The sequence below is a fragment of the Acipenser ruthenus genome, chromosome 2 (assembly GCF_902713425.1).
Source record: "Acipenser ruthenus chromosome 2, fAciRut3.2 maternal haplotype, whole genome shotgun sequence".
Taxonomy (NCBI): Eukaryota; Metazoa; Chordata; class Actinopteri; order Acipenseriformes; family Acipenseridae; genus Acipenser; species Acipenser ruthenus.
The window spans coordinates 64936957-64948544 of record NC_081190.1 but is presented as its reverse complement, the minus strand read 5'-3'; the positions used below and the strand labels follow the sequence as shown (position 1 = coordinate 64948544).

General features: G+C 33.7%; 1 protein-coding gene across 1 annotated transcript; it reads left to right on the top strand.

Moving 5' to 3' along the window:
- The first annotated feature begins 947 nt into the window (after positions 1–947).
- On the top strand, positions 948–7085 carry LOC117409139 (serine-aspartate repeat-containing protein C-like). The gene is made up of 15 exons (XM_059007531.1): positions 948–1061; positions 1654–1722; positions 1824–1871; positions 2999–3025; positions 3154–3207; positions 3709–3741; positions 4075–4107; positions 4455–4496; positions 4622–4654; positions 4874–4906; positions 5486–5521; positions 5654–5695; positions 6016–6051; positions 6278–6343; positions 6711–7085. The coding sequence occupies exons 2-15, from the start codon at positions 1669–1671 to the stop codon at positions 7059–7061; spliced, it is 888 nt and encodes a 295-aa protein (XP_058863514.1). The 5' UTR covers positions 948–1061; positions 1654–1668; the 3' UTR covers positions 7062–7085.
- The last annotated feature ends 4503 nt before the right edge of the window (positions 7086–11588 follow it).

The following is an 11588-nucleotide window of genomic DNA, read 5'->3' as shown; positions in this document are numbered from 1 at the left end:
TGTCCACTCAGGACTGACGAATTGGCAGGGTGCAGCTCGGGAGTCAGGTTTCAAGGCGGAGCTCAGGAGCAGAGGCAAAGCCTTGCTACCCAAAACTATGCGTGGCTGGTCTCATCCGGGCTATGCGGGAGGACTGGATTGAGACAGGATTGAGGTAGCAAATGGAGATCGTAGAGAGAGAAGAGCCCTCTCCGACACCCCCCGAATTTTTGCCTGAAGGTTGACATTTAAGTCACTCGTGTGCTGCCAACACCAGACATTGACACAAAAGCATTTGTTAAATCTTTTTGCGTCCATTTTCACCCTATTATGCATATTGCATTAGCAGTTAGCACTGGCTATAGCACTGGATGGTAGTATGCAAAGCAGAAATTCAAGCTTAGCTTTAGATACACAGAGTGTCTTTCTCTATCTATGTACTTGAATGACATTAGAAAACCCTAAGGAAGTCCAATGTGGCTCTGACCACATCGCATTTTTATTTTTGAGTTCACAGAAACAAACAATTTGGAGAATGCATATTTAGCTATGAGATGTAGGCCTTACAAAACATACCACTTGATATGAATGTACAGTACTACCTTACATTTTAAATAGTGAACAATGTCTTTAAACAGTATGAAACAGTTCATTTTTATTTCTAGAGAAACATAAATATTTGCCTGCCGGAAGATACACTTATTACAACCTTAAGAATGTGGGCGAAAACTCTGTGTTCACTCTGAGCAGACTATATAATAATCAGTTAAATTTAGAAACTTTTGACAAGGCAGTCAATGGAGAGGAAAGGAGTGTAAACATCTTTAAACCACAAGAGGCTTTTAGAACAAACACGCCTCTCTGACAGAAGGAAGTGTAGGGGTTTTGTAGGTTGGTAGGAAATGTCACTTACACCTTGTCTTGTCATACTGATATGAAAAAGTTCTGATTGGTTGCAAGATACCTGTAGCAGAGTTTAAATTCAGGCTTCATCAATTGAATCTTTAGACAATTTCACTGAGGATAACAAATTGTTTTCAGAGCATTGAAGTTAACAAACCCAGGATATTTTAAACTGCAAGGTGAGAATATGAATTGATCATTTTTACTCTGTTATGTTATTTACTGTATTACTGTGTTTTATTTAGCTGTTTTGTGCACACATTTTCGCTTTGGAAAGGCACATATAAGACAGCCAGTATTGCTCTATATTGGAAATTAATGGAAGCCTTATTAATGGGTTTCCAGTATATCCTATTTAGTTTGATGTCTGTAGCCATGATATACATACAATATACAAATGTATACAACTTTGTTGCATTTTGCAGCTGAAATTACTATGTAGTTTGACATACTGAAATGACTGTGTATGCAAATTTTACATAAAATAATCTATTTATATTTCTGTGACCCTTGCTAATGTAGCAGACACGATCCTCCTGCTACGATATCTTTCTCTACGCTGCTTCATAAACCTGAAAAGTCAGTACATACGCATTATTTATCTGACCATAAGGAATAACAAAAAATGCATTTTTTGTAACTTTAGAATAGGTGTTGGTAAATATGTCCTGTTTTGAGTACCTAAATGTAGGTCTAAATGTAGGTTTATAGCTATAATACAAAAAAGGAGCAGTACAGTCTGATAACAAAAATGTACCTTTTCTTTGGTAGAAATTAACAGCAAGAATGAAGACAGTCATTGTCATTTTCTATCTGCTGAGTGTAGTCTACACTGTCCCAGTAAGTACTTAGTATCAACTACCTGATGCTGTTTGATTAATGGTACATGCAATAATGATCGGATTGTATTCATGTGTTTTTGTTTTCTTGTTTTCCAACAGATTTCTCAAAATGGTGAAATGAAAGATAAGAGGCCAGAAAACCATACTGTAAGCCATTCACAAATATATTAAATATATCGTATAAAAGGTATACAATGGGACACACATGCTTCTGCATACTTTAAATAGGGCAATGCACAAGGAACATGGAATATAGCATTTCTTTTTTGGACTCATTCCACAAATGTGATTTCTAAAGCTGTAGATGGTAAAGCGACGGAGGAGGTGTATCTAATGTCCAACTTAGAAAGAAAAGGAAGTGATCAAGTAGTGTTTATAAGGTAAAGTAATTGTAGCCGTTCCTTATGAATAACATTTACTGTTGCCAGAAGAAAAGTGCCCATAATTAAAATAATTAAAATAAAATGACATAATTCAACCTTGGCAGGCAATGTAACAATTAAAATAGAGTTAGATCAAAAAAGATGCTGGATGATTTAAAAAAATAATAATGATAATCTAGTCCAACAAGTTGAGAGTGAGGCATGTAAATAAATTAATATAATCAATATCAACACTAATTGCCGGTAAATCTTTTTTTTTTTTTTTTTTTTTTACCTGACCTTGGAAAATAACCTCTGTTCATCCCTATAGGTGTGACTTCTTATACACTGTTGTTTTTAAACTGTATATGTAGTACTGTACTACACAAGACTGATATATAAACCATCGAAGTACAAGCTAAATGCTAAAATGAAAAATGTATCATGAGTATACAGGAAGCTCTGTTAATACTGTTAATACTAAATACTATAATTTGAAAAATATTATATACACAACTTTACTACAGTGTTTTTCTCTATAATATCTATACCTTTGTTTCTGTTCTGTGTAAGTTTTATTTATATTTTTAGGAAACCAACACTACATCGGAAACAAGTATTACCTCAGAAAACATTATATGTACTTAACATTCAGGCGATTTTTACTGTAACTGCTGAAGCAACCAATTGGTTGGGACATTTTAAGGAATTCAAATTAAATTGTCATTAAAATATCCAACAAAATGTTTATTAAACTTATTTGATTTTTAAATATGATTATTCTATTAATGTATTTAAAAAATAATCTCCACAGGAACCTATGTATTATGACTTATTAAATTATGACTTATTAAATTTACCGTATTAATTATAAATGGCATTAATCTCCTTTTTGTTATTATTTCTTTATAGACTGAAGAAAATACATCAGAAGACACGGTAACTGCACGACAATCTTTACAATAAATATTTAAGATTTACTAGTACATCATTCATAACTATAAAACACCAAAAGAATGTATAAGTAGTAACACTAAAATAAACTTATACAACCTTTTTTATTGCAGACACTGAGAAATATGTCTAGTCAAAATGTTGGCATAGATCTGAATACAGATACAGTAAGTCTCTTTTTGTAAGATTCAGTTGTAGTATTACTTAGGAAGTTTATTATATTTGTTTAATCACATTTCTATGTTTATATCTTTTCAATAGTGCAGCATAAAAATAACTGAAACAATCAGATAAGCTTCTAAATACAGATTAACTGCACTGTAATTATGGTCTATAACAGTATAGTTTTCTATTAATATTGTACAATTCAATTATATTCAAAGTTATAATCAAACGTAACCCTGCAAGTAACTTAAAAGTTTGTAAATAGGGTCCACTAGGAGGTTTGTTCTCATAAGAGAAAAGAGAGTAAAGGTCCTTTAGAGATTTCTTATTTACTGAGGCGTACATCAAGCTAAACACTGCAAGGAACGGAGGTTTGAGAATAGTCCGCCATAACTGAGTGTGAGGGTTTTTAAACTCATGACCTCTTACTTCTAGTTTACATTTCTTCATGTAATACCTTTAGTGACACAATTTTAATTGTGTTATACATTTTCTCTTTACAGTCATCTGAAGAAAGTAGTTCATCAGAAAGCGAGGTAATTTAAACATCCATGTACATTCATACCTATCTTGTATATCTTGTAACAATTGTAAGTCGCCCTGGATAAGGGCGTCAGCTAAGAAATAAATAATAATAATAATAATAATAATAATAATAATAATAATAATAATAATAATAATAATAATAGTGTAACTGTTGACTGAAATCTATTTTTATTAATAATGTGTTCTATATAGTATTTTCATGAAACAATTGGTTAGCCTGTATTTCCACTAGTCTGGTAGTGGTAGTGGCTATTAAGGCTAGTTTTGGATACTTGGGGTCAGTCAAATCATTCATGTTTTTGCATTTTCAATATATTTTACAGACTTCAGAAGAAGATGATACCTCTGAAGACCAGGTGATTGACATTTACATTCAATGTTCAAATGACAGTATGTTTTTTAAAAATACATGGGCAATTTAAAGCAAGGTTTAGTTCCCCCAACTGGTTTGCCCAGACTTTATACAACTGTTATACACAAGTCAGATTAATTGTTTTGTTTTGTTCAATTAATTGTTTCTGCATAGTTCAAATAAATAAATGAATTGTGTGCAGCACTACAATGATCTTGCATATGAGTAGTTGACAGATGATTTACATATTGATCATTTCCTGATTTATTACTACTGGACATTGTCAAATACTGTGTTTGTTAGTTTGTATATTTGTTTGTTTATAAATGTATTTGTTTCTGTGTCTTATAGACTTCAGAAGAAAGCAGTTCATCAGAATCATCAGAAGACAAGGTAACTTCAACTTCTGCCTATTCCGAGTTTAATTCTTAGCAGAAAATTCTTAAACCAACAATTAAAATGTATAACATGTATAGAATCGGTGATGTCATTAACAATGATTTTTGTTGTCTTTCTAGACTTCTGAAGAAAACAGTTCATCACAAAACCAGGTAATTTGTACCTGCTTGCATATTCAATGCTTTACATACCATATTTAAAACATTTTCACTATTTTGTTTGGACAGGTTTTAAACGATTAGACCAAATCAGATGCTACATATTATTATTATTATTATTATTATTATTATTATTATTATTATTATTATTATTATTATTATCACATATTATACTACATATTATAAATATTCATCAACATTTTGTCTCTACAGACTTCTGAAGAAAGCAGTTCATCAGAAGACAAGGTAACTTAAATCTTTTAGGAGAAAGTATATTTGGCTAAGTACGTCAAACAGCCAGCCTTTAAACATATTACCCGTACAGGGTTTTTTCCTCAGGGGTGAATTATTGAGCATTTATGAACAACACAAGACACAATGATGCTTCTTAAGTATTAAGAACCACCACTTTAGATTATTAGATCACTTAGATCATTAAAATCTTTACATCATCTATTTATGTATGTATTTATTTACTGATGATCTGTCATATGTACAATATAACCATTGTATGAAAGTGTCAGTCTTGTTCTGGCTGTGCAGAATAGCCTTATTTTATTTGTATTAGTAGTAGTAGTAAACGTTTGCAACTGAGTAAACTACATGAGTTTACAGGCTCATTATTTACAGTTATAACTGTAAACTTCAAATGTCTTCACCGACTTTGCCATCAAAATGTCATCCTAACTAATACCCATTAAAGCTGTTCTGGTGATATGAATAAAACATTCAAGCTTCACCTTTGGTCTTGTTGTGTCACCAGAATTCTGTTTCTGAGTGATATTGTTGACACCGATATTGACAAGGTTAATTATATCTTTTCAGACCTCTGATGAAAGCGACAGTGACTCAGAAGACACGGTAAGTAGTATTAAAATGAAGTCTTCTAAACTACACATTTTTTGCTATGTTTCATAATAAACAGTTAAGGAATTTACTTTTTTCCCCATAGTCATAACAGAAATATTTACACTGTCAATCATTAATTTACAGAGCTCTGACGAAAATAACAGTATTGATACTTCAGAAGACAAGGTAACTCATCACACAATATTTCACAAAGCTGAAGCAATGGTTGCATGGGAGGCCTAGAGAGAAGTAGGGTGCACCCTCCATGAGGTGAGGCCTGGCACAGCCAGACCTGTAAGGCAGGGTGGTGAGCTTTGACAGCACCCAGAGGGAGACATTGTTACATTGTTGCGGCAAAAATCAGACCAAATGTGAATGTTCAGAAAGGACATAAAAAGAAACTCCAGTTAAGCTTTCCAAGGCTATAAAGCAATATTTTACACCGTTGTATGTATGCCTTGTAATGATGGTCATATGTTCACAGTATATAATATATCATTTTACAGACATTTGAAGAAGATGATGATACCTCAGAAATGGAGGTAAGTCAACAATACACAGACATTTTAAATCAAGACAGATATTTTTGCATTATTATTAAAGCGATGTTGGTAATGTGTCATTTGATTTATTTGTTTTGTTTTGCTACAAAACTAATAAGAAACAAATCAGGGTTTACTTCTGTTTTTTTTTTTATAAATATGGGGTAATTGCTTCAAACATAACACAATATTATAAACATTATATATATATAAATATTTTTTATAGAGTGATTCAGGTGAACATGGGAATACCAGAGATGACAGCAGGGACAGTGAAGATGCTTATAAAAGGGTGAGTTTTGAGAAACAAGTTGCTTCTCAGTCATAAGTAGGCACACAAGCTTTCTAAGTTTCTAGGGTCCTCTTGCCACTCACTTTGTGAATGTCATCGGCAATCTCTGCTGTAGCTCAGGGAGGAAAAACTAAAATGTAAACAAAGGGGGGAAAATAGATGTCTGATATTTTCATCCAAAAAGAAAAATGAAAAAAATGAAATAGCGTGAGACTCAATATCATCAAGAGGCAGTATTTATTGCTATAGACAAGGCAGAGCCTAATTGAAGAAACTTAAGTACAGTACATGAAAAACCTTGCAGCATATAATTATTCCAAACATCACAATGTATCCATCACATACAATTTTGTTTTTTTGCATGTAGAAGAGGATTAAAATCTTTGAAGTCAAACACAAAAGTGACGAAGATGATGACAGCAGTGATAGTGAAACTGATGAAGATGCCAGTGATGATGAAGATAACAGCAACAAGAAGGAGCAGGAGCTGGAGGGGAGTGACAGTGAAGATGATTATGAAGACAGTGAGCATGAAGACAGCAAAGAAGAAAATGGCATTAACAGCAAAATGGACACGAGACATTACAGAAGAGGGGATGATGGCTGTGAAGATTCTAGTGATGAATATGTTTTTCAAGACATAGGTGACAATAGCTATGCGTTTAGTGAGCAACTTCTCATGCATGGAGATGAGCCTGAAGAATTTCAGTCATGGTGACCTTAATAAAAAAAAAATAAAGAACACTGTATACATATAATCAATTTATATTATGCAGAGTGTAGTGTTTACATGCTTTAAAATGTAATTCAAATCATGATTTTAAATCCTTAAGGTGGGTTATGTTTCCGGGTGTAAACTACCTTCAGCACATATGACATTGATCTCAAAACTGGTAATGGAATTGACAGAGTATCTGTTAGCCTATACAAATATATAAGATAAAGAACTAGAATGAAACAACCAATGAACATCCCATTGAAACACACTCTACTGAAAATAGTTTTCAGTTTTCTGAAATGTTTTTGCCAAACCCATACTGTATGTAGGATGACAAAACTTGTGCTGCAAACGATATATAATAGCATAATTATAAACCAGAAAATATATTGTTTATCACATGAGACCACTGTATTAATACTGTAAAACTGTAAAACAAAACTAACATTGGATGCATACATGTGTGTAAGACAAACCTGCAGTATATTTACAAAATGTTCTGTATAATCCTTGAGCAGTTTTGAATCAATGTTTTTGTTTTTTCTTATTTTTATATTTTACATCGTATGAACTTATTTATTTAAAATCACAAAGAGATGTATTTAATAAAATAAAATAAAAACATTGGGTGTTAAAAGAGTTGTCAATATTTCCTAATTCATAAATGTCATTCATCAGCCATTCAGTTTTAATATACTCTTTTGCATAGCAAGTGGAGGTTCTTATTGCTGTTCTTGTACAGTCTTTAGGGGTAAGCCCTGTATTAACTACATGCAGAATTCCAGTGATTATCTCCAATCATAATAAACATTACCTCAAATCACTGTTTTTTGTCAAAGAAGCAAACATTTGCTAGAAAACTAACATTTTAAATAATATACAATAAAATGACTCCTCAGTAAAACATTACACAGAGATAAAACTATAAGATACAGTAGATAAATAATAATTTCAAATACTTCATATCTTGTTCAAATGTATGTGTAATATATACAGTGTGTGTATATATATATATATATATATATATATATATATATATATATATATATATATATATATATATATATGACAAATGTTGGAAATGGAGACCTAACGCCTACACAGACCGTTCATTGACATACAGATACTGTAAATGGATTGCATTTTGTATTTTACTGTATTGTGTACAAAACAAGATACATTATTTAGAAACATACGGTTCTGTATTTCTCTCTAGAGAACCAAGGGTTCAATATGAAACCCAAGAATTCTAAAAAGATGCTTCATATAGTGGAGTAGTGGTTAGGGCTCTGGGCTCTTGACTGGAGGGTCGTGGGTTCAATCCCCGGTCGAGGACACTGCTGTTGTACCCTTGAGCAAGGTACTTTACCTATATTGCTCCAGTAAAAACCCAACTGTATAAATGGGTAATTGTATGTAAAAATAATATGATATCTTGTAACAATTGTAAGTTGCCCTGGATAAGGGTGTCTGCTAAGAAATAAATAATAATAATAAAATAATATATGGAACACCTAAATAATTTTGGAATTCCACATGAAGGTTCTTTTGAATTAGTTCTATATAGAACCCATTAAATAGAACCATCTGTTCAGTATATTTTAAATCATGTATGACAAATCAACCAATCGTTTAAGGCTTGTTCACACGTCACACTTTCTGTCAAAATCTTTTTCTACGAAAGATCAGGAAAAAGGTAAAAATGAGAGATCCACCACATTTCTTTTTTTCTTACAAAACAATGGAATTAAATTGTGATACATATTGAGTATTTTTCACTTTTATTTGAAAATACAGTTTCACTTTAAAGGTCAGGCATTCATGACATGGCAAAATGTACATATACAGTAATGTTCACAGTTGCAAAATGTCCACAAAACAGTGATTTGAAACACTATTCAGTGGCCCAGAGTTCTAGATTTACTTTCAAGAAAGATTGCATTATAATTGTATATATTATTTATAGCTCCAAACACAAGACTGTGTCTTAGCAAGTGGTTGTAAAAAAAAGGTGTGTGAGTTGTATTTGATTATATAGATTTTATTGTAATATTCATAAGTAATTATAGTGCTCATAGAAAAATGCTGACACATGCTGAATGAATGATTCACAAATATTTTCTTTGATGAGTCTGCAGAAAGTTGTGGCAAATAGGTTTATGACAATTGTTCTGGCATTGTATTGTACTACAATTATTTACACTGTACATGAAACAAAGCAGTTTACTACAAACATGCATCAATTGCACCCCTGATAGATAACTACAATGATACCTTCATTGAAAAATATTTGAATTAAAACTAAATTATAGCTAAAAAGGTCCGATGTTTATTTGTCCAGATGGTGTCTGTTTAAAATACAGATGACTCTACTCAACAATTTTAAAGTGAGTCATACAAAAGTGCACTTCATCCTCTGGAAATCAGTTTATTGTGATGTACACATCAACATGAAGGCTACATATACCACAGGGATGCTGGATATACCCTCACCTTGGGGCGTCTGTACACTAAATGCATAGTGTGAATTGGGTGAAGATTTTAAATGTTTGGTTAATGAAAATAAAATGACTATACAACTACAAAATACATTGCTCTTTGAACAATGATTCTGGTTGTCGATTCTTATTCTTTACTATGCATGAACTTAGTTGTGGTCATGTGGCAGGTAATGTCAAATAGAAATTATGTGGATTTCAAGGAAGGAAATGTATGAAAAAAATATGCAAAACAAGAAACTTGAACCCATATGTGAAAAAGCAATATACTTATCTTGGTACCATTTTCCTTTTTCTTGTGATATTTTTAAATGTCTTTTTGCTAGTTCATAAGGAATTAGCTTTCCTTTATTTAAAAGATGCTTGATGTTGTTGACCTGTAAGAATGAAGAGGATAATGAAGACTGTATAAGATAATTACTGTTATTATACAATTTCAACACCGCTTTCTTCGTTTGAGTGACCAGTGGAGATTAAACTATGGTAAAACTTATATGAGACACATAAGAAAGTAAAGTAGTGTCTTCATAAGTGTTCCTGATTCTCATAAACGTTACTGTTAATTTTAATTGATTACTGTTACTATACTGCGCAGCCAGCATCTTTTGTGCCAATGATGATATTATTATTATTATTATTATTATTATTATTATTATTATTTATTTCTTAGTAAACACCCTTATCTAAGGCGACTTACAGTTGTTACAAAGTATCATATTACAAAGTATCCACAGCTAATCTGCCAGAGGCAGAGAAGCGGAGGGGGCGAGAAGGGGTATAGGGAGAAAAATAGTCTGGAGATAGGAGGGAGCAGAAAGGTCAAGACAGCGATAGGCGAGTACAAGAGCTTTGAATTTGATGTGAGCGGCGACAGAGAGCCAGTGGAGGTAGCAGAGCAGTGGAGTAGTGTGGGAGAAATGAGGAAGGGAAAAGACAAGGGGAGCAGCAGAGTTTTGGATGAGCTGGAGTGAACAGATAGTGGAAGCAGGAAGGCCGTCCAGGAGGGAGTTGCAGTAGTCAAGGTGATACAGTACTAAGACCTGAACTAGGAGCTGTGTGGCGTGTAGAACTGAGAGTAGGAGAGAGAGAGGTCGAGGGTTACACCAAGGTTCTTGGTGGATGAGGAGGGAGAGAGGGTGGTGGATTCAAGAGGAATAGAGATAGAGAGATCAGTGGTGGGGGAGAGGTTGAGTTTAAGGTGATGTGAGTGCATCCAGGAGGAGATGGCCAAGATACAGGTAGAGATACGGGAGGAGATGTTGGTCAGAGGGAGAAAATGAGAGGAAGATCTGGGCATCATCAGCATAGAAATTAAATGAGAGGCCATGGGAGGAGATGAGGGCACAGGGAGTGTAGAGAGTGTAGAGAGAAAACAGGAGGGGTCTCAGGACTGAGTCTTGGAGGACACATGTTGAAAGAGGGTGAACCACGCCAGGACATCCTGTACATGCGATCGGAGAGGTAGGAGGAGAACCAGGTAAGAACAGTGTCGGAGAGTCCCAGTACAGTGAGGGAAGACAGCAGAGAGGTCGAGAAGAATTAGGAAAGAGGAGAGGGAGGCGCCACGGGCAGAGAGTAGAGAGTCAGTAATGGAGAGAAGAGCAGTTTCAGTGGAGCGTGCCAGGTGAAAACCAGATTGGAGGGGGTCGAGCAGAGAATGTGTTGACAGGAAAATAGAGAGCTGGCTATGTACCGCTCACTCGAGGGTTTTAGAGAGTTAAGGGAGACAGGATGGTAGTTCTGGAGGGATCAGGAGTCAATGGAGGTTTTTTTTTTTTAGATAGGGTGATGCATGCCTGTTTGAAAGCAGAGGAGAATATGTTAGTGGTAAAGTCTTTAGCTACCACTACTAAATATTTACTGTATATTTTTAAATGCTTCTGCATTTTTGAAGCACTGAAAACCTTCAGCACTTGCTGTTATGTAGTTACATATCCAAAGCTGGTAACCTTCTGACCAAATATAATTATATTTAACCACACACAGTTATTAAATGGTTTAGGGGTTCTTGTGTATAACTGTTTATTTA